The sequence below is a fragment of the Panthera tigris genome, chromosome B3 (assembly GCF_018350195.1).
Source record: "Panthera tigris isolate Pti1 chromosome B3, P.tigris_Pti1_mat1.1, whole genome shotgun sequence".
In the NCBI taxonomy this organism is placed as follows: Eukaryota; Metazoa; Chordata; class Mammalia; order Carnivora; family Felidae; genus Panthera; species Panthera tigris.
Window position 1 is genome coordinate 41,254,083 of NC_056665.1, and position 20,530 is coordinate 41,274,612.

Here is a 20,530-nt window from a genome sequence, read left to right on the forward strand (position 1 = left end):
AGAGAGAGAGACACCTAGCACAAGTAGGGGAGGGGCAGAGAATGAGGGAGACACAGAATCCGAAGCAGGTTCCAGGCTCCAAGCTGGAGTACAGAGCCCTACATGGGGTTCAAACTCACGAACCATGAGATCATGACCTGAGTCAAAGTCAGACACTTAACCAACTAAGTCACCCAGGCGCCCCTCATTTACACTTTGAATTTAAGTCACACTGATAATAAGAAAATGTCTTTTCCCTCCCCAGGTATTCCTCTCGTTGGTAACCTAAGAACAAGGCTCCTTGCACTTCATGTCCTTGAGGCTGTGCTACCAGCTTGTGAATCTGGCGTAGAAGATGATCAAATGGCTCAGGTTTCTATTTTTAAAGCTGTTAGAAGATACTTTTCACATCTGTAACATTATTTTTCCAAAATCTAAATTATAGTCTCTTCAGTTGTAAATGTATCATTTATTTGATAGCTAGACTTCTCCTTCTGAAATTGCTTTATTATTTAATTTCCAAGCAAGGAGAAAGAGAAATTAAGTTATGGGTGTGAGGAGTAGGGAGATAGTGAATACTTAAAAGGTCAGAAGGAAAGGAAGATCTGTGGAATTTCTTCCTAGGTTTGGGCCTTTAGAGAGAGAAGTGTGTGAGGTTGTGTGTCTTCATCAGAGGTCCATGTAGTGAAGAAACATGAGGGTAGTGGGACCCACTTTCTAGTGGATTAGCGATCTTTCTAGAAACAAGATATTTAAATTACAGCCAACCACTGAAAGTAGTTGTTGACTTTGGTATGATGAAATTTTACATGTGACTTAGTATTACTTACATGATTTATCTTTTCTAATATTACTTAAAATCACCTTTACAAATTTCATCATTCTTTTTCCTTCAATAAATAGGTTGTTGAACGCCTCTTTTCCCTTCTGTCGGACTGTATGTGGGAGACACCCATTGCTCAGGCCAAACATGCTATTCAGATAAAGGAAAAAGAACAAGAAATAAAGTTACAGGTAAGCGATTCTTCCAAAAAGGTATTTTTAGACCACACAAGTAAATAGCCTGTCTCCTGTCTCTGGATCCCTTCTTCTCTGAGGGACTTGGTTCTACCAGTTACTCCATATTCTCTCTGCACTTTCTTCTCCTCTGGTTCTTTCTTCTCAGCTTATAAACATCTCTAATTCCCACCCTCCCAAACTCCTTTTTACCAAGAAGCCTCCCGTGTTCCCGTCTTTTCTTTCATTGCTAAGCTTCTCAGAAAAGCAATTTTATACATGTTGGGGCCACTCCTTAGTTCTAATTTTCTCTTCAACTCAATTGTTGATCTTCCATCAGAACACCGAAATTAAATGACAAAGGTAAGTGCCAATTGCTAAATATAGGATACACTTTTTTGTCCACATCTTACTCCATCTCTGGAAACTCTAGCCTTCTATTGTTTTCAAAACTACCTTATTCTACATCTCTAGTCCTCTGCCAATCCTTGGTTCCCTTAGAAGCATCTCTTCTTTGGTGCCACGTTCTCCTAGCCTCCATCCCAAACACTGCTGTCCCTCAGAGTTCCAGTCTTAGCTTTTCCAACAGCCTCAGTATATCCAGGACCATTTTCACCTGTATGCAGTGCCTTCCAAACTTAAATGCTAGCCCAGGTGTCTCCCCATCAAATCTTTATACTTTTCTCCCTGTCCCATTTTCTAATTGATGGCACCATCATTCACATAGCATTTCAAACCTGAATTCTTGGGAATTCTGGATTTTCCTGATGTCTCCCCATCCACATAGTCATTGGGCCCCATTGATTTTACTTCCTATATAGCTCTTAAATCCATTCATTTATCTACCTTAATCTTTCTCTTGGTTTTTTGAGTCCACACTTTTTCTGGTTTTCCTTCTATCTCAGTACAGTGACCTCTTCTCATTCTTTTTTATTGGTTCTTCCCTCTTCTGTTTAAGTGTTAGATTATCCCAGGCCTCCCAAGACCCCTTCTTTTTCTCACCATCATCCCCATTCCCTTTCCTGCACCCAACAAAACCTTATTCAGACACATATGCTGTTGCTTCCCAAATTTTTAATTCCAGTTCTGACATTTTCCCTGAATTCTGGGCTACTATATCCATCTTCTACTTGCCTTACCACTTGAATAATAGTCTAGTAGGCATCTCATACTTCATAGCATTTTTAGTTCTATCAGATCCTGTTCCTTCCTCAGCTTTCCTATCTTCCTAGTTAGTGACTTGACTAAAAAAACCTAGATGTTATCCTCTTTCTGTCACCACTACCCTCCCGCCCCCCATTTTCTCCCTCCATACAATCTCCAAGTCCTATTGTTTCCTTTGTAAAATATAACTTGAATTTGCCCACCTCCTCATTTCTCTGCCATCACCCTGTTCCAAGCCACTATCATCTCTGACTTGGACTATGCAGTAGTCTCCTAAATGGCCTTTTTGTTTTCATTTTTAATTCCCTGTAGTCCTTTCTCTGCATGGGATTTAGAATGATCTTTTAAATTGTAAGTCATAGCATGTTGGTCCTGTGCTTAAAACCTTCCACTGGTTTCTCATCATTCTTGGGATAAAATCTAGAACTATTTGTTCTCCCCCCTTTGCTCACTACACTCAGAACAACTTGCCTTCTTCCTGTTTCTTGAACACACTAAGTTTGTTCCTTTGTTTATGCTTTGCATGGCTATTCTTTCTACCTAGAGTACTTCCCCCATAGGTTTTTCAGATGTCAAGTTCTTCTTACTATTCAGGTCTCAATTACCACTTCAGAGAGTCCTTTCCTTATCCTCAATCTAGAGTTAGTTGTCACATACTCTGTTACATGATTTGCTTTAATTTTAACCTAGCACTTATTACCTGATATTTTTTATTTATCTTCTATCTCTACCTTCTAAAATGTAAGTTCTAATATATATATAATATAATATATTATAGTTAATAAATATAATATATATCATATTTTTATAATTAATATATAATATGTAACATAAGTTCTGTGAGAGCAGAGATCTTATCTCTATCTATCTAATATACTGCTGAATATATAGGACCTGGTATAGTAGTAGATACTTAATACTCATTGAATGAATTAATAAGTTCAAGTTCTCAGTATTTTTTACTTGAACTCTTGTGATAATCTTCTGATTGATCTCTCTGCCTTCATCCTATATACACCTGGTAGAACAATGTTTCTAAAACACACATCTGATTAGAGATTCTCTATATAAATTTGTGTAGGCACTCCCTGTTATCTGTTAGGTTCAAACTTAAAATGGCGTTCAAGGCATTCCATGATGTTCTCTTTTCTCTTTCTAGCCTCCTTTTTTGCTGTCTCATCCTCTAGACATTCCACACTGCTTACAATTATCATAGGTCACTGAACTCTTTTGTACCTCCATGCCTTGGCACCATGGTGTATATACTGCCTAAATGTCTTCCTCTTCTTTGACCATCTGCTGAATGCCTCATCATTTAGGACTCACCTCAGAAGTCCTCCTCTTTTGAATGCTTTCCTTCTCTTTCCCAAGCATGTTTAGACACTTAAACCTTTTTGTTTCTGCAGTACTTGCATGTAACTCTTGTTATTCTCCACAGTACTGGTGGTACTTATTTCTTTGACCCCTAATTGGACCGTAAGCTTTATGCACGGACCCTGCTGTATTTATCATTGAGTTTCCTTGCTTACATTGTACCTGGTACATGGTAGATACTTCATAAATATTTGTGAAATCAAACCAAAGAGTCTTAGAATATATATTCACACTCTTTGGTGTGAAATCAAACCAAAGAGTCTTAGAATATATATTAACTGAGATCTGAATTATTCCAAAATACTGATCCAGCTTCCTTTTTGGTAGAAGCAGGGAGAGTTAGAGGAAGAAGATGAGAATCTTCCTATACAAGAAGTATCCTTTGATCCAGAGAAAGCTCAGTGTTGTCTAGTGGAGAATGGACAGATTTTAACTCATGGCAGTGGAGGAAAAGGATATGGATTGGCATCAACTGGAGTAACTTCTGGATGCTATCAGTGGAAGGTATGTAGAATTCCAAGTAGTTTTTAGCATTTTGTGTTTTAGTCCTTACCAAAAAATGTTCTTGCCAAAAATATGTATCAAAAAGTTTTTAAAAATCATATGTAGGGATGCCTGGCTGGCTCAGTCAGTAGAGCATGCAACTCCTGATCTCAGGGTTGTGAGTTCAAGCCCTATGTTGGGCATGGAGCCTACTTAAAAAAAAAAGAATCATATGTAAATGTTTTATCATTATGTAAGATGTTAACATAAATGGAAACTGAATGAAGGTATACAGGAACTCTATTATTTTTGTAACTTAATGACTTCTAAAGTTACCTGAATTTGTTTTTTAAATGAACACTTAAAAAATTATGATAATCCCTCTCATGAGGGATCACAGAGATCATACTCAGCCATGAAAATACAATAATGATGTGATGTTTCTGCCTGGGAAACCCCATTAGAGATTCCATGCCCAAGATTTTTATTGGGTGCTGGTCACCCTCTGACATACACTAAAATTTTAGATTCCCAGAAGGAAAGCAGGTGTTTATGTTAAACTATAACGTTGTACAAAACAGTCTAGGCACAATGAGCTACCCCTTGTAAAGTTTTTATCACTGAAGGGAACTGGTTATCATTCTAGTTCCAGATGCCAGCCAAGGACCAACATTGCAAGCAGGCCTTTCTATGGATGGCAGTCTCTGCTATATTAATTCCTTTTTGTCACAGTTGACCCCGTTGGCTCTTGGCCATAGTCTCTTTATAGTAAAATTATATAGTGTGTGTGTGTGTATATATATATATATACATATATATACATATATATATTATATATATATAGTATATACTATATTATTTATAGTATATAGTATATATATTATTTATATATATTTATATTTATATATTTATATATATTTATATTTATATATTTATTTATAGTATATAGTATATACTATATATAATATATATAGTATATTATTATCAGTAGGACGCCAGGCAACAGGGTGAGACCAGCCTGTACTATTGACTTCAGTTATGCTTCCTTGGTGGTTTTAGACTTAGCTAGTTAAAAACAAATCTCATTAACCATAAATGTCTATCATAGAAAGCCATGTAGATTTGTCTTTAAGTTTTTATATTAACTCACTTAGGCATCAGTTCAGCACAGCACACCTCTGGCCAGTCCAGGGCTCAGGTAGTGTCATGATAGGGTGTACACACAAGAAATACAATTCTAGAAGGCATACATGCTATCCCTGGAAACAAAGAGTTTATAATTGTTAGGATACCCCTAATCAGGTTAAGCAGAACATGTTAACAGGGCCCCATTGTGACATTCCACCAGAGGGCCCCCCACTCTCTATTCCCAGTGCAGTTTGAATAATCTAGAGTCAGTGGGACTCAGATACTGCCTAAAGGCAGTCATTTAAATGGTTTTGTTTTTCTCTGACTTCACTTTATCTGCCTGAAGAGCATGATGACATCTAGAGGTGTGCTGGAAATGTGCAGGTGCTGGGGCCAGCCACCCCCTGTTTCTTACAGCCTGTGATTTGTAATGGGAGGCTCAGCAGTCAGGTTGAATATGAAGTACTCACAGTAGCCTTCAAGACAATGTGGATTTTTTTCTCCTCTAAAGAGAAGCAGTTCTCAAAAACAAAGATCATTAATGCCTTCCCCACTCCTCCACACTTCCCAAGGGTCTGGGTTTTTGTTTTTTTTCCCCCTTATTCTAAAATCAGTATGTCTCATTTAGTAATTATAACTTCAGATTTTTTCGATCATTTTTTTTTATCTTCATTTAGACCTTTTGTCCAGAAGGGTTGGGTGCAAGGACAAAAGAATTTTCACACAAAAACATTTTCATACAACTTAACCAGAAGAGTTAGTTAGGAGATTGGTCAGGACAAAAGCCCAGTTAAAAAAATTTTTTATTTCAAAATAGAAAGTTTGAAAACCTCCTCTTTTATCCTAATCATTTATCTAGTTAGCAGCCTAGAAAGATAAATCTCTTTCTGCGAGAGCTTCTTTTAATAAAAGGCCTTACTAAAATAAGTGTATCAGAAGAAAGATGTGACATGTAGTCAAGCTATCAGTCTGTTGTTGCAAACTGCAACTAATCCAAAAACCTGAACATAAGTCAACAGCAGTGGGATGTCCCCAAGAAGAGGTTGACAGTCCAGTTAATTAAGAGTGGATGGCAGGGTTATACTCCCTGGGGTATGCCTTCCTCCAACTTTCTATTTTGAGCAGGAATTGCAAGTTAGGAGTATAATCATTTTCTTTTTTCAGAAATATGGAGCCAATTAGTTCAAATTTAGATGGTTCCATAAAAGAAAAAGCCCTTACCCAGGGGTATCTGCAAGTGACCTGGACAGTCCAGCAGAATCGATGATATTTTCATAGTTTTTGGCCCCACAGAGGAGTCCTAAATCTACAACAGTCCCAGAATTTAGGTTTTGTTCATTGGGCCAGTTTCTGCTTTTAAGTTGAGCATAGCTCATGTTAGGTTGAAACAGCCCAAGGCAGATAATTTCAGGTTTTAGATTAGAGTCAGGTCCAGGTAATTAGGATCTATAAATTCAGGATTCTAAAAAGCTAAGCAACTTTTTTGGCAGCAATGAAGCATAGATGCTTGTAAGACCAAACTGCTGTGTTTTAAGTCAAAGTGACAAGTAATACTTTTGTAGGTGGTTTTGTTTGTTTTGTTTTTGTTTTTTTGCCTTGTCAGTCTTTAGAGTCCAAATTTCGCCAGTCAAAATTTAGGTTGGAAAATCATTAGCCTCTAAGAGTCAGATATCAGATTTTACAAGAACTCAATGGCAAGTAAAACTGCTTTTTAAAACTCTGAAAGTATATCTGTGTATCTCTCTCTGGAGATTACCACTCTTTTTATTTGGTCTCTCTTTTTCCAGAGGCAAAAATCATCAGTTATGGAAACTTATTTTTGTTTCCAATACTCAAAAGAGTTTAAATTTGCCCACTAGTGGTAGAAAACATGGAAGTTGGATCTCCCTAACAATTTTTCTTTTGCAGCTTTCACTGATCAGGATGATCCCTTAGGATTTATTAATTTTACATCAATTTTTATCATACATCCAGATGCAGTAGCCACAGAACACTTGCAAATGCTTTTTTTAAAAATTTACTTTTACCCTCAGATTTTAGGTTTACTCAAAGCCCTAGCAGTAAATTTAGGGTAATTCATTGGGTCAGGGCCACTGCTACAGCAGTGGAATCATCTAGGCTAAAGAAAATATCTAGAGAGGTGTTTGTATTTTCATTTCTTTTTTCTTTTTTGTTTATTTAAAGCTTTGCTCCAGCTCTGGGAACTGATTGATCTTTTTTTCCTCTTGGAGGAAAAAGCAACACAAACTTCTAATATTTTTGATCTACCCAGAACTCTCCTTCAGGGAAATTTGAACTCTTCCCCCTCCTGCCCAGAGGAGAGGCAACTGCAAGTTAATTTTTATTATTTGGCCCATCCAAAGCCTTTTTATAAGGATGTTTGGGCCCCTTTCTCTTCCCGCCTACAAGAGAGCACACTACAAACTTTATCCTCTTTTTGACTCACTTTAGCTAACAAGGCCTAAAGCAGTCACTGGAGTCAGTGAACTAACTCTCCTATGGTTGGATCTATTACTTTTGAATTCCATAGGTAACTTTTATCTCTCTCAACAGATAGCACTTTACCTGCTGTTTCATAACACCTGTAACTCTGTAGCCCACCAGGCACCAGAGCACCATCTTTTCCCACTTGTCTCTCTCTCTTTTCTCCAAATAATACTGTAACTATGTTTTAATGAGTTAGAATTGTTCTAGTCTAGTGAATTTTCATTTATTTTATAAAATGATGAAGTTGTTTCATTTATATGTTATTTTCACTTGGGCTGAAAATGAACTTACCGTATTCCCATAAATGCATCAATGTTACTTGTGAGCATATTCCCCAGTATTGGTTTATACAGTTAATTATACATGAAGAAGTTTTTTGGATATTAGTGAACATTACCATTTTCATTTTAGTTTTACATTGTGAAGGAAAACAGAGGTAATGAAGGCACGTGTGTTGGAGTTTCTCGCTGGCCAGTACATGACTTTAACCACCGTACTACCTCCGATATGTGGCTGTACCGGGCCTACAGTGGTAACCTCTATCACAATGGAGAACAGACTCTGACGTTGTCCAGTTTTACTCAAGGAGATTTCATTACCTGTGTGTTAGACATGGAAGCCAGAACCATTTCCTTTGGGAAAAATGGAGAGGTACTGAAACTCATTGACAAGCATTGCATGTTTTCTTGTTTTTTATTTACACTCAACTCAGTTATTTAAGTGCTGATTACTCAATTAATATGTTATCCACCCTTTGCTTTTTCTCTAATACCTTTTGGTTCTTTTAGTATTTACCAGGACCACACAAACAACAGAAAGATAGTAAATTCCCAGTAAGATTTTTGAAGCAGATGAACAAATCAGGATCATTAGTTATATGTGGAATTTTCTTGGTTAGCAGGGTTGAGATTTGATCTTATAAATTGTGTTCTGTCTCATAAGAGCTTTGAGTCTTAATGTAATTAGATATTCCATATTTTTTTAAAAAATGTGTTTTCGTCTCCTCTGCCACACTATAGGAACCCAAATTGGCTTTTGAAGATGTGGACGCGGCAGAGTTATACCCGTGTGTAATGTTCTATAGTAGCAACCCAGGGGAGAAGGTAATGAAACTTCAAACTTTTATACTTAAGTGTAAAGGATATTTGTCTTCTTTTAAATTAATATTTGTTAGGATCAGATAGAGTTTATAAATGGAATAAACTACTTCTACCATTAAAAGTACCTGTTCAGGTAATTTATTCTCCTAGAAAGTTAGATTACTTTTAGAAATTGCCTTTACTCTTCATTAAGGCACTATTTGATATTCTGGCAATTTGAATGTAATGAGTCAACTTTCAATTATAGGAATCATAGGCGATAGTTTAGGAGTAATCTGGTTCATTGGCAGTTGTTCATTTGAGAAAGAGATCTAGAAATAATCTTAAATGTGATCAGATACCCTTAGCTGAATAATGGCAGATCCAGTTGTGATATGGAACCTGAGGTTCATTCAGCTGAGGGGGTTCTTACACCTTATAGATGGTGTTAATTTGAACCCCAAACCTTCAGGAGGGGACAGTATTAAAGGGCTATACTCTCGCTAAAAACTTTTTTTTTCTTCATCTAAAAGCCAAGAAGAGACAAACGTCTTTGTGGTCTCCCTGTTGCTTTTTTTTCTACCACATCCTTTCACTTGAGGATGAAGTGTGGCCTAGCTCTCGTCTCCAGAATTTCTAGTTCTTTTGTAGTAGAAAGTTTTCACACTGTCATATATCTATAGTGGAAGTGCTGAACTTGATCAGTCCTACCTATGAAAGTTACCTTTTATTCTGTGCTTTTAAATGTGTTTTTAAAATTTTCAAGGTCATGTAATTTTAAGCTAGCATTTTATAAGTGAAGGGAGCTGCCTCCTGAGTAGGTAGTCAGCACAACTGGGGATGAAGTTCAGAGACAGCCCAGTACCTGCAGTCAATTCTTTCCTTGATGATATTCTTGCAGCCCAAAATAGTCTCTGCTATCACCTGGTTAGAGTGATGGCCTATTGCTCCCCAACATCTATGAACCTTGAAGGAATTAATTCACTTGTACACTGTGTCGCAATCAATTTATTCTGTCCAGAAGCCTTTTCTGATAAATTTCACAGTCTCTGATGAAAACAATATTAATGGTAGTTAACCTCTTTTTGAACATTTACTATGTATCTGGCACTGTAGTAATAAGCAGTTTAAGTACATAGTCTCAATCTTTAACCATAAGAGACAGTTACTATTATTAGTGCAATTTTTTTCAGATGAAAAGACTGAGGTTTATTGTGATTAAATAATTTCCTAAGATTGTGCAGAATTAAGATCTGGATCCAAATCTTGCTCTTCTTTTAATTTAACCTCAGTGTCTTATTTGAAATGTGTGTAGGTTGGGAATATCCCAGTTATCTAGACTTAACAATTTTATCTTTGTAACCATTGAACAGTGTAAGATGCTCTGAGGACTTGTCTTGAGGATAAGAATGACTAGATTCTCAAGGCTTTTTTGTTGTTGTTGGCGGGGGTGCGGGGGGGGGGGTAGGGAGTAAATTGAGCCAGTCCCATACACCTTAGTCTATATCCACCTTTTGGGTGGCTGCAACAGCTCTAATACAGGCTGCAGGAGGAAGTTTAAATAATGGGGCACCTTGTTTCAGAGGACCATACTGCTCCTAACTTTAGTAAATTTGTAATAATTGCTCACTCTTTACCAGCAGCCAGTGGTATAAATACGCGTATATTAGGAGACCAAACACTAGTTCAACATGGGATTACATGTACTAGAATGTATAGTGACTAATGGTTTATAAGAACTATTAATCACACATTTGCTGCCTTCTTTTTTTCTTATAGGTGAAAATTTGTGATATGCAAATGCGTGGCACGCCACGAGACTTACTTCCAGGAGACCCTATTTGTAGTCCAGTAGCAGCAGTGCTGGCGGAGGCCACTATTCAGCTTATCCGTATCCTTCACCGAACAGACCGTTGGACTTACTGCATTAACAAAAAAATGATGGAAAGGCTGCATAAAATTAAGATATGTATTAAAGAGTCAGGTCAGAAGCTAAAGAAAAGCCGCTCGGTTCAAAGCCGAGAGGAAAATGAAATGAGAGAGGAGAAGGAAAGCAAAGAGGAAGAGAAAGGTAAACATAATAGACATGGCCTTGCTGACCTCTCAGAGCCGCAGCTGAGGACCCTTTGCATAGAGGTGTGGCCTGTGCTGGCAGTGATAGGAGGAGTTGATGCTGGTCTTAGAGTTGGAGGTCGGTGTGTTCACAAGCAAACTGGGCGCCATGCCACGCTGCTGGGAGTGGTCAAAGAGGGCAGCACGTCTGCTAAGGTCCAATGGGATGAAGCAGAAATTACCATCAGGTATGATCTGTTGAGTTACACTTTTAGCAAACGAGTATTTAATGGTGAAATGGGCCATTGCCTATGGACAGTGAGTAACTGTGTTTTAGGTGAGCCAGTTTTTAAAATAAGTTTTTTTTATACAGTTGGGTATGAGTAATTTGATTTCATAAAGGAATTTATCTCAAACCCATGTTCCCTGGAATACTAGTAGTTAATAAAATATATGGTGTTTTGTTTTGTTTTGTTTGTTTTGTTTTGTGAAGAAATGGTAAGCTCGCTAATTCAGGTTTAACTGGGATCTGTCTTTATTTTTCATTTGGCTACTTGCTTTTTGATCATTTCCATTACATACCGGGATAGAAAAAAGCCAGCCAGCAGGTTTGTCAGTTACATTTTGTGTAGGTGGGCTTTGAGTGTAGGCAGAAACATTTGAGTGACTAAAATTAAGTTTGGGATTAACTGTGATATAAGTACTCTTACTTTTTTTGTTTTTTAAGCACATACTTCTGTCCCTTCAGTGTGCAATATTTTGGATAGATATGGAAATTACATTTATTTAACACAAATGATATACTTAAACACATTTAGACATGTTTGCAGTCAGATAGGATTTGTGCGAAAAAGAAACTTCGTACGTTTCAAAGGAAATATGTCATGTATCTTCTTTGAAAATGTAGATTTATTAATTATAATATGTAACTGTTCATTATACTGCCTAAAGTGATTGCTTAATAGTGTTAATATGACATGGGACAATATCTAAAACAGCGGTTCATAAGATTTCTTTCGAGGCAGTGCTGTTTTAGAATGTAACAATAGCTACAGATTCTCTCAGCTGAAAATAACACGTGTAACCTTTATACACAATTTTAGGAGTTAATGGACCCTACTTTACCCCATTCCACCAAGCTAAGAAACCAATGAAAATTTTACAGTGTTACATGAAAGTATTTACCTTTTCTTTTATTCTTTGCCTTGTTTCAGAAAGGATTTATGATTCCTTATTAAAATGCAAATGTAACATAGCAGAATAATCAAAACAAATAAGGAAATAAGACAAAGGGAAAATAAAGATTAAGAAGGTCAAGCTAAAATTAAGATTTAGGTTAATATAACAAATTTATGCCACCAAACTTTAGATGCTTGCTAAAGCTGTTACATTTTTTGTGTACTTATAACATTTTTAAACTTCAGTAAATTTTTGCCAAATATCAGGAAGTGTGTGATCCTATTTTTGCTTAAACTACAAATTAGAGGCATTAATTGAAGACTACAAAGTTATGTTTTAAATGGAAATAAAGTCTTCTCTGAAATAGGTTATAGTCATTACCCACATAATAAGTAAAATTTATTATACAAACTTTCCACATAGCTTATATCAGGGATAGACAGACTACATCTGGCCCACCTCTTATGTTTGTAAATAATGTTACACAGCCACACACATTCATTTAGGTATTCAGTGACTGCTTTCATACTATGATGGCAGGGTTGAAAGCTATATTTACTATTTGGCCCTCTTATAGAAATTTTGCTAATTCCTGGCTTGCGTTGTAGTAACAATATTCTGATTTGAAAGTACATGCACATCTCATTGCTTTTGCATTTAGCATCACATCTCCCCATTTTCTCATAATAGATTTATTTTTCTCTTTGTAATGATTTCTCTAGTTTGTGTAAATTATGTTTTGTACTGTGTACATGATACATCTTATTTGTTTACATTATTTTCTGTACCTTCCTCCCGTCTATCCCTCACTTGCTTCTTCCTGTGTCATTCTGATCTTTATTAAAGCTTCCCAACTTTTTGGTCGCCTAGTGATACTCCATTGTATAATCTGGAGCCCTGTGAACCATTGCCTTTTGATGTGGCGCGATTCCGAGGCCTGACGGCTTCTGTGTTGCTGGACCTCACATATCTGACTGGTATTCATGAAGACATGGGCAAACAGAGCACCAAGCGACATGAAAAGAAACACCGACATGAGTCTGAGGAGAAAGGAGATGTTGAGCAGAAAACCGAGAATGAATCTGCTTTAGATACGCGAACAGGCTTAACATCTGATGATGTCAAAAATCAGGGTACCACAGCCTCCAAATCTGAAAACGAAATAGCTTCATTTTCTTTAGACCCAACACTGCCAAGTGTGGAATCCCAACATCAGATAACAGAAGGAAAAAGAAGAAATCACGAACACATATCCAAAAACCATGACATAGCCCAATCAGAAATCAGAGCAGTCCAACTGTCCTATCTCTACCTCGGTGCTATGAAATCACTTAGTGCTCTTCTTGGCTGTAGTAAATATGCTGAGCTGTTGCTGATACCAAAAGTTCTGGCTGAAAATGGCCATAACTCAGACTGTGCAAGCTCTCCAGTTGTTCATGAAGATGTGGAGATGCGAGCAGCCTTGCAGTTCCTGATGCGACACATGGTGAAGCGAGCCGTCATGCGGTCGCCCATAAAGAGAGCGTTGGGATTAGCTGATCTGGAACGAGCTCAAGCCATGATCTACAAATTAGTGGTCCATGGGCTCCTGGAAGACCAGTTTGGGGGCAAAATTAAGCAAGGTATATTATCTGCTTTTTCTTTTCCTTATGTGTTGTTGAAATTATTCATGTCAGATGTGATATATTCCATAAGTTATTCATCAAAAATTTTTTTGGCCACAGCAGTTTTCACGTTGTTTTTCCTTTGCAAGGTAAACAGGTTTTTTTGTTTGTTTCTTTTATATTAATAATTATCTGTTTACCTATAATTTTCTATTTAAAACGTATACAAGCACAGAACTTAATAATTATTACTACATTTTGTAAAACTTAACTCATGCCACAAAAGATACTCGATAATTTATTGATCTGATTCAAAACATATATAGTATATATACTGATATCTTCCCAGAGACATTTAAAGTATTACTTTTATAGATTCTGTATGGAAGGGGACAAAAGCCCTTATTTTATCTTTATCTTCACCTTTTGGAATATGAATTCTGAGATAAAAATGAAGTTATTTCAGTAAATATTTACTGAGTCCCTGTTATATGCCAGGTACTCTTCTTGGTTCTTGGAAAGTCAGCAGTGAACAGAGTCCCTTGCCTTCATGGAACTTCTTTTCCTTTTTTCTTTTTTCCCTTTCCCTTCCTCTTCCTCCTACCTTCCCTTTTTCCTCACTCCCTTTCTTCCTTTCATAGATTAAATGGTAGATAGGCAGAGGGAAGTACATGTTGCATATAAATAGTATTAAGATCATGATTATGTAGGTATGTGGCCATTTAGCAACCCCAATAGAAGTAGCTGTCTTTGTGGTAACTGCTATCTTGATATTCTCTTTATTTGTAAGCTCCCTCACCAGATAAGAAAAAAAATTATAAATACTTTGTAAGCTCTTAGACATTTTAATTTTTTAGTTCTTGGGAGTAGTTTATTTTGTGAGACATTGTCCTTTTTAGAGCATGGGGTTTCTATCTAGATTTGTATTATATTTACATGTATTACTTGTATTAACATGTCTTCATCTTTGCCTATTTAAAGTTTAAAGATAGGCACATCAAAATCAAAGTGCTAAGAAAATACAGTTTTTTAAAAAATGTATTGTTTTTTTACTTGAGAGCAAGAGAGAGCACATAGGGATAGAGAGAGAGAGAAACTCAGGCAGGCTCCATACTCAGTGCAGAGCCTGATGTGGGGCTCGATCCCACAACTCTGTGATTGTGACCTGAGCTGAAATCAAGAGTCGGATGCTCAACTGACTTTGCCACCCAGACACCCAGGAAACACAGCCGTTTTTTTAGTTTGTTTGTTTGTTTGTTTGTTTGTTTGTTTGTTTGGAGAGAGAGAGAGAGAGAGAGAGAGAGAGAGAGAGAGAGAGAGAGAAAGTCGGGGAGGGGCGGGGAGAGAGAATCCCAAGCAGGCTCTGTGCTGGCAGCATGGAGCCTGATTGCAGGGCTCAATTCCCTGAACTGTGAGATCCTGTCCTGAGCCGAAATCAAGAGTAGATCCTTTAACTGAGCCACTCAGGTGCAACCAGGAAATAGAATTTTAATGATTAGATAGATAACCTTTAGAGAACCTCTAGTCAAATCATAAAAACAAAAGTGAGACTGTTTTTGTTTTTATTTTTATTTTTTTTAAGTTTATTTTGAGAGAGCACGCACGTGCAAGCCGGGGGGCGGGGGGGGGGGAGAGAGAGAGAGAGAGAGAGAGAGAGAGAGAGAGAGAGAGAGAGAAAATCCCAAGCAAGCTCCGAGCAATGAGCGCAGAGCCCAATGCATGTCTTGATCTCAGGAATTGTGAGATCATGACTTGAGCAGAAATCAGGAGGCAGTCTCTTGACTGACTGAGCCACCCAGGTGGCTTCTTTTTTGTTTTTAAGAGAACCTTCTTCTCTAAAAAAGAAAATTAATTACAAAAGTGTATTTATTAGTAGAGTCTGTAGTAAGGCTCTACAGTAGTGAATACAGGGTGTATATATGCAAGAACATTAAAAAAATATGTCGTAGAAATTGGCACTTAGGAAATATATTTAGAAACTTTTCATATTGTAAGTTTTTCATTTATATGTCACTTGTGAAAAAAACAAATCCTTACTACTTTCTTAATATTTACCTTGGTTTATAGAGATTGATCAACAAGCTGAAGAAAGTGACCAAGCCCAGCAGGCACAAACACCAGTTACCACTAGCCCATCAGCCTCGAGCACAACTTCCTTTATGAGCAGCTCGCTGGAAGACACCACAACTGCCACCACTCCAGTCACTGACACAGAAACAGTACCTGCATCTGAATCCCCAGGAGTGATGCCACTTAGTCTTCTCAGGTAGGGAAGTTGACCTTTAACATCTGCCGTATTGATGCCTATGATTCTGAACACGTGATTGTTCTGTCAGTGAAGAATGTGCCCAACTAAAGGCATTCTAGAGCTAGGAGGAACCTAAGAGATCATAAAGTCAAACCCATTTTGCTAAAGTTGGGAATGCCCCTCAAGTTAAATAACTTGCACAAGTCTCATAGCCAGTCGAGGGGTGGTCTGGATTTATCACCCATGCTGCTGACAGTCAGATAGTGTAGGAGTCTATCTCCTTATAATGATCTTTTCTTTTCTTTCAGCTAGGCTTTTGGATATTTTTTTCCTCAAAAAGTAAATGCTTGTATTGAATATTAGAGCTTCAAGATGGAGGTCACTTCCATGAAAATAATTTTCTCTAGTTATTTCCCTTTTAAGCATAATTTCTTAATTATACTTTCATTCTTACTGTAAGATCAAACAAGTCTACTTTTCAAATGAAAGAGCCTGTCTTACAATAGATACTTCTTCAGCCAACCCTATTTTAGTAGGTTTGTAAATTCCAAATAACGTCTGAGTTTTCTTTTTGTTTCACTTTACCAGTTATATACACAAAATGAAAACTTCTAAGAGAAAATCATTAGGGAGGGACTATTTTGTGAGCTCCCTTAAGTAGGGCCTAAGTGAAATAAAGAGCAGTAGAATGGGTAGTCTCCCTTTTTCTTCTTTCTTTCCTCCCTTCCCATAATTGACAGGTTATTATCATTCCCATTGTGTAGGCTGACATCTTAGAGAGTAGGAGAGGGGCTATTACTGTAATGCTTGTCAATTTTTGGTGTCCACAGGAGCCACCTGGGAGGCTTTTTAAGGCTCTGGGACTGTAAAGTATCCCCCTGTCTCATTCAGTAGGTCTGGTGGGGCACAGTTTACATTCTAATTAAGGTTCCCCAGTGATTTTTTTTTTTTTTTAATGTTTGTTTTTGAGAGAGAGTGCGCATGTGCGCATAAGCCAGAGGGGAGCCAAGAGAGAGGGTTGTCACAGACATCTGATCCGAGGGTGGGCTCTGCGCTGAAAGCAGAGAGCCTGATGCGGGCCTTGAACTCACGAACTGAGAGATTATGACCTGAGTCATAAGGGACCTGACCGGACCCTTAATGCAGTAGTCTTTAGCTCACACAACTGAGTTACTGTTCTGGTCTTGGGCAGGAGGAGTAATAATCCTAGCAGCTACCATTGCCCAGTCCTCACACATCCTAACTCTCTCACTTGATAACAGTTCCACGGGGGTGCTTCTGTTCAAGAAAGGAGGAAAAGAAGAATGATAGGATATTCTAATATGGTTTTTAATCCTTGTTGCCTTCCAAGCTGTGCAATGTAGACATGGCATTCACTGGTAGAATAATATTCCCTTGCTCTCACAGGCATTCATAGACCTTGTGACTCCTCCTTTCTTCTCAGTCTTTGTTTGCCTGTTGTTGGCTGGGACTATATTAGAGCTGCTGTTGTCTCTGCCTGACTAAGCATCATTTAACACTAGAAAGATCAGGGAACAACTGCTGCCTGTGTGAATATCATGTATCAGTTATTTGACTGGGTAGACAGTATTTTTTGATGCTTAAAAGGTTATTTTGTTGGACAAATCTGAAGAGTAGACAGTCAATGAGGACCTTCCTGGATTTTATTCTTAAGCCAATGTGTGCCTACTCAGCCTGAGGGGGCTGCCTCTCTTGTACCTTTCCCCCTCTACATGGCTGGCATACCGTTCATATGCTGTTTTTCAGTTGTGTTAAGTGACTGGGCAGTTCTCTTTTCTTTCCATAACTTACCTATAGTCTATTACTTTGAATACATGTGAATAATTTCACGGCTAGCTAGTAAATTTATATTTGAAGTAACTGTAATTTAGCTATCTTTAAAAGCCCTTATTCTTTAACTACTGTATACCTATCAAAATAACACTGTCATCTTCTTACAGTAGAAGGAAAGCTCCATGAAAGCAGGGATATTTTAAAAATCTATTTTATTAATTGCTGCCTTCCCCTCACCTGCTATGTTGCTGGCATTTTGCCAAACAAATGGTAACATTACTTTTATAGTAAATGTATTCTATGTGATAATGATTATTAAAATTGTTGGGAGTCTTTCTCCCCTCCTCCATTAAACCATAGCTAACTTAAAGTTTTCCAGGTTGAATATTTTTCTATAAGAAGACTGTGATGTATGTATTATTTTCTAATTGGATTTTTATGCTAACCATTATTGTTTTCTTAAAGGCAAATGTTCTCTAGTTACCCAACTACCACTGTACTTCCCACACGTCGTGCACAGACTCCTCCAATATCATCATTACCAACCTCTCCTTCTGATGAAGTAGGAAGAAGGCAAAGCTTAACTTCTCCTGATTCCCAGTCAGCAAGGCCAGCTAACCGCACAGGTGCGTGTGCTGTCATGCACTATGACACCCAGACCTCTTGGTATTCCTGATGTGTGGGACTTCATAACATGGGCATTCTGTTTTTTCTCATTGAAGGTAAAACAGTGATTTTGATTAAGGGTGATCTGCCCTATCAAACTAAATTGTCTTCTCTATTTTGAAGTTGTAGATTCATTTATGGCTAGTTGGGAGAGAAAGAATATGCTATACATCAGTCATACTAGACCCTTCTTATTTTCTGTTATAGGCATTTTTAGTGTTATGAATTTCCCTTCACCATTGCTTTTGCTGTAACCTCCACATTGTGAAATGCTGTGTTTCCATTTTTATTCAGTTTAAAGTACTAATTTACCATGGATATCTTCTTTGACAATTTTGGTCATTTAGAAGTATGTTATTTTGTTTCCAGATCTTTAGGAATTTTTCAGATGTCTTTCTCTTACTAATTTCTAATTTCATTGTTATCAGAGAATGTATCTTGTATAATATGAATTCTTTTAAATTTATTGAGACTTATTTTATGGCCCAGAATATGGTCTGTTTTGGTAAATATTCCATGTGACTTGGAAAAAATGTGTATTATGCTATTGTTGAGTGGAGTGTTCTGTAAATGTTTGGTCAGTCAAGGTAGTTGATTGTTTTTTCAAGTCTTCTTTATCTCTACTGATAAAGAAGTATCAGTAAATATCAGTATTTGGTCTACTTACTGTATCAATTATTAATAGAGTAGTGTTGAAATCTCTGCCTGTAATTGTGGATTTGTTTATTTCTCCTTTCATTTATCAGTTTTTGTTTCATGTCTTTTAAAACTCTCTTTGGGTACATAAATATTTAAGATTCTTATGTTTTCATAGTGAATTGACCTCTTTGTCATTACCAAGTGACTCTCTTTACTCCTGGTAATATTCTTTGTCCTTAAATCTGCTTTATATGATATAAATATATTAGTGTTAGGATGGTATGTTGTCTCCCATCATTTTTGCCTTTTACTTTTTTGTGTCTTTATATTTAAAAGGGGCTTTGTAAAGGCAACCTATCATTGGGTCTTGCTTTTTTAATCCAACCTGGTATTCTCTATCTTTTAATTGGTGTGTGTAGACTGTTTACATTTAATGTGATAATTGGTAGGGTTGTGTTTAAATTTACCACCTTTCTGTTCACGTCGTCTGTTCCTTCTCTTTTCCTTCTGTTTCTGTCTTTTTGTTAAATTCATATTTTATATTATTTCATTTTACCTCCTTTGTTGGCTTATCAGCTATATGTGTATTTTTAGAGATTATTTTCAGGTCTGTAGTATACATTTTTAATTATTACAGGCTCCTTTCAAGTACTTCATATATATTAAAAATTCTAACAATGGTATACTTTTATTTGCCCTTTCTTAGTCTTTGTACTTTTATCATACGTTTAATATATACATAGGTTATAAAGCCCATAACACATTGTTATTATTTTTGTTGTAAACAGCCAGTTGTCTTTGCAAGAAATTTGAAATCTAAAGTATGTATTTTATATTTACGCACATATTTATCAGGTCTTAGATTCTTTATTTCTTTATGTAGTTCCCAATTTCCATATGGTATAATTTCCTTCTGCTTTCCCTTTAACGTGTCTTGTAATGATCTGCTAGTGATGAGTTCTTTTGGCTCTTGTATATCTAAAAGAGTGTATTTCACCTTCATTTTTGAAAAATATTTTCTCTGGGTATAGAATTCTAGATTCACGATTTTTTTTCTTTCAGTGCTTTAAGATCCTCTGCTGTCTTCTGGCTTGCATGATAAGTTTTCTGTCATTCTAATCTTGATATAATATGCCTTTTTCTCTGGCTGCTTTTAAGATTTTTCTGTTTTATCACTAGGTTTAAGCAATTTTATTATGATCTGCCCTGATTTAGTTTTCTTGTGCTTGGGATTTATTGAGCTTGTTGGATCTGTGGATTTTTAGTTGTCTTTAAATTTGGACATTTTTAATTCATTATTTTTCAGATGTATTTCTGTTGTATAACTCCATTTCAGTGTCTATGGTTATGTGTATACAAGGCCACTTGACGTTGTCCCACAGATCACTAATGCTTTGATTTTTTTTTAATATCTTTTTATTTATTTTTTATTGTTTATTTAATGTCTGTTTCCATTTTGTATAGTTTTTATTGTTGTGTCTTCTGGTCATTAATCTTTTCTCCTGCAGAATCAGATTTTCTCTCAGTCCCATCTAGTACTTTTCCATTCATACATTGTAAAGACAGTCTTCCATGTCTTTAACATGCTTATTAATCTTTTCTCTGCCTTATCAAATACATGGAATAATGGTCAGTTCTCACTATTAGGATAGTTATGT

At 36.8% G+C, this 20,530-nt stretch overlaps 1 protein-coding gene and 1 long non-coding RNA gene across 15 annotated transcripts in view; one reads left to right on the forward strand and one right to left on the reverse strand.

Annotated features, from left to right (window-relative positions):
• Nucleotides 1-16,171, reverse strand: part of LOC122239454 — a 46,621-nt gene extending 30,450 nt beyond the window's left edge. For 2 of the 5 annotated variants that reach the window (XR_006218584.1, XR_006218585.1), the window contains exons 1-5: nucleotides 15,749-16,170; nucleotides 10,791-10,950; nucleotides 10,516-10,612; nucleotides 5,147-5,255; nucleotides 844-952 (exon numbers count right to left, since the gene is read on the reverse strand). This is a non-coding gene — a long non-coding RNA (uncharacterized LOC122239454). Of the gene's footprint in view, nucleotides 1-359; nucleotides 953-5,146; nucleotides 5,256-10,515; nucleotides 10,613-10,790; nucleotides 10,954-15,748 lie in introns of those variants that run through there. The other 3 variants (XR_006218583.1, XR_006218582.1, XR_006218581.1) reach the window with 3 other exon arrangements.
• HERC1 (HECT and RLD domain containing E3 ubiquitin protein ligase family member 1) overlaps nucleotides 1-20,530 on the forward strand; it is a 187,125-nt gene that overhangs the window by 115,694 nt on the left and 50,901 nt on the right. For 7 of the 10 annotated variants that reach the window (XM_042988679.1, XM_042988678.1, XM_042988686.1 and 4 more), the window contains 9 exons: nucleotides 245-351; nucleotides 883-993; nucleotides 3,841-4,017; nucleotides 8,023-8,262; nucleotides 8,631-8,714; nucleotides 10,470-10,990; nucleotides 12,768-13,543; nucleotides 15,593-15,791; nucleotides 18,033-18,193. In XM_042988679.1, the coding sequence (XP_042844613.1) occupies nucleotides 245-351; nucleotides 883-993; nucleotides 3,841-4,017; nucleotides 8,023-8,262; nucleotides 8,631-8,714; nucleotides 10,470-10,990; nucleotides 12,768-13,543; nucleotides 15,593-15,791; nucleotides 18,033-18,193 (2,376 nt within the window). The remainder of the gene's footprint in view (nucleotides 1-244; nucleotides 352-882; nucleotides 994-3,840; nucleotides 4,018-8,022; nucleotides 8,263-8,630; nucleotides 8,715-10,469; nucleotides 10,991-12,767; nucleotides 13,544-15,592; nucleotides 15,792-18,032; nucleotides 18,194-20,530) is intronic. The other 3 variants (XM_042988685.1, XM_042988681.1, XM_042988683.1) reach the window with 3 other exon arrangements.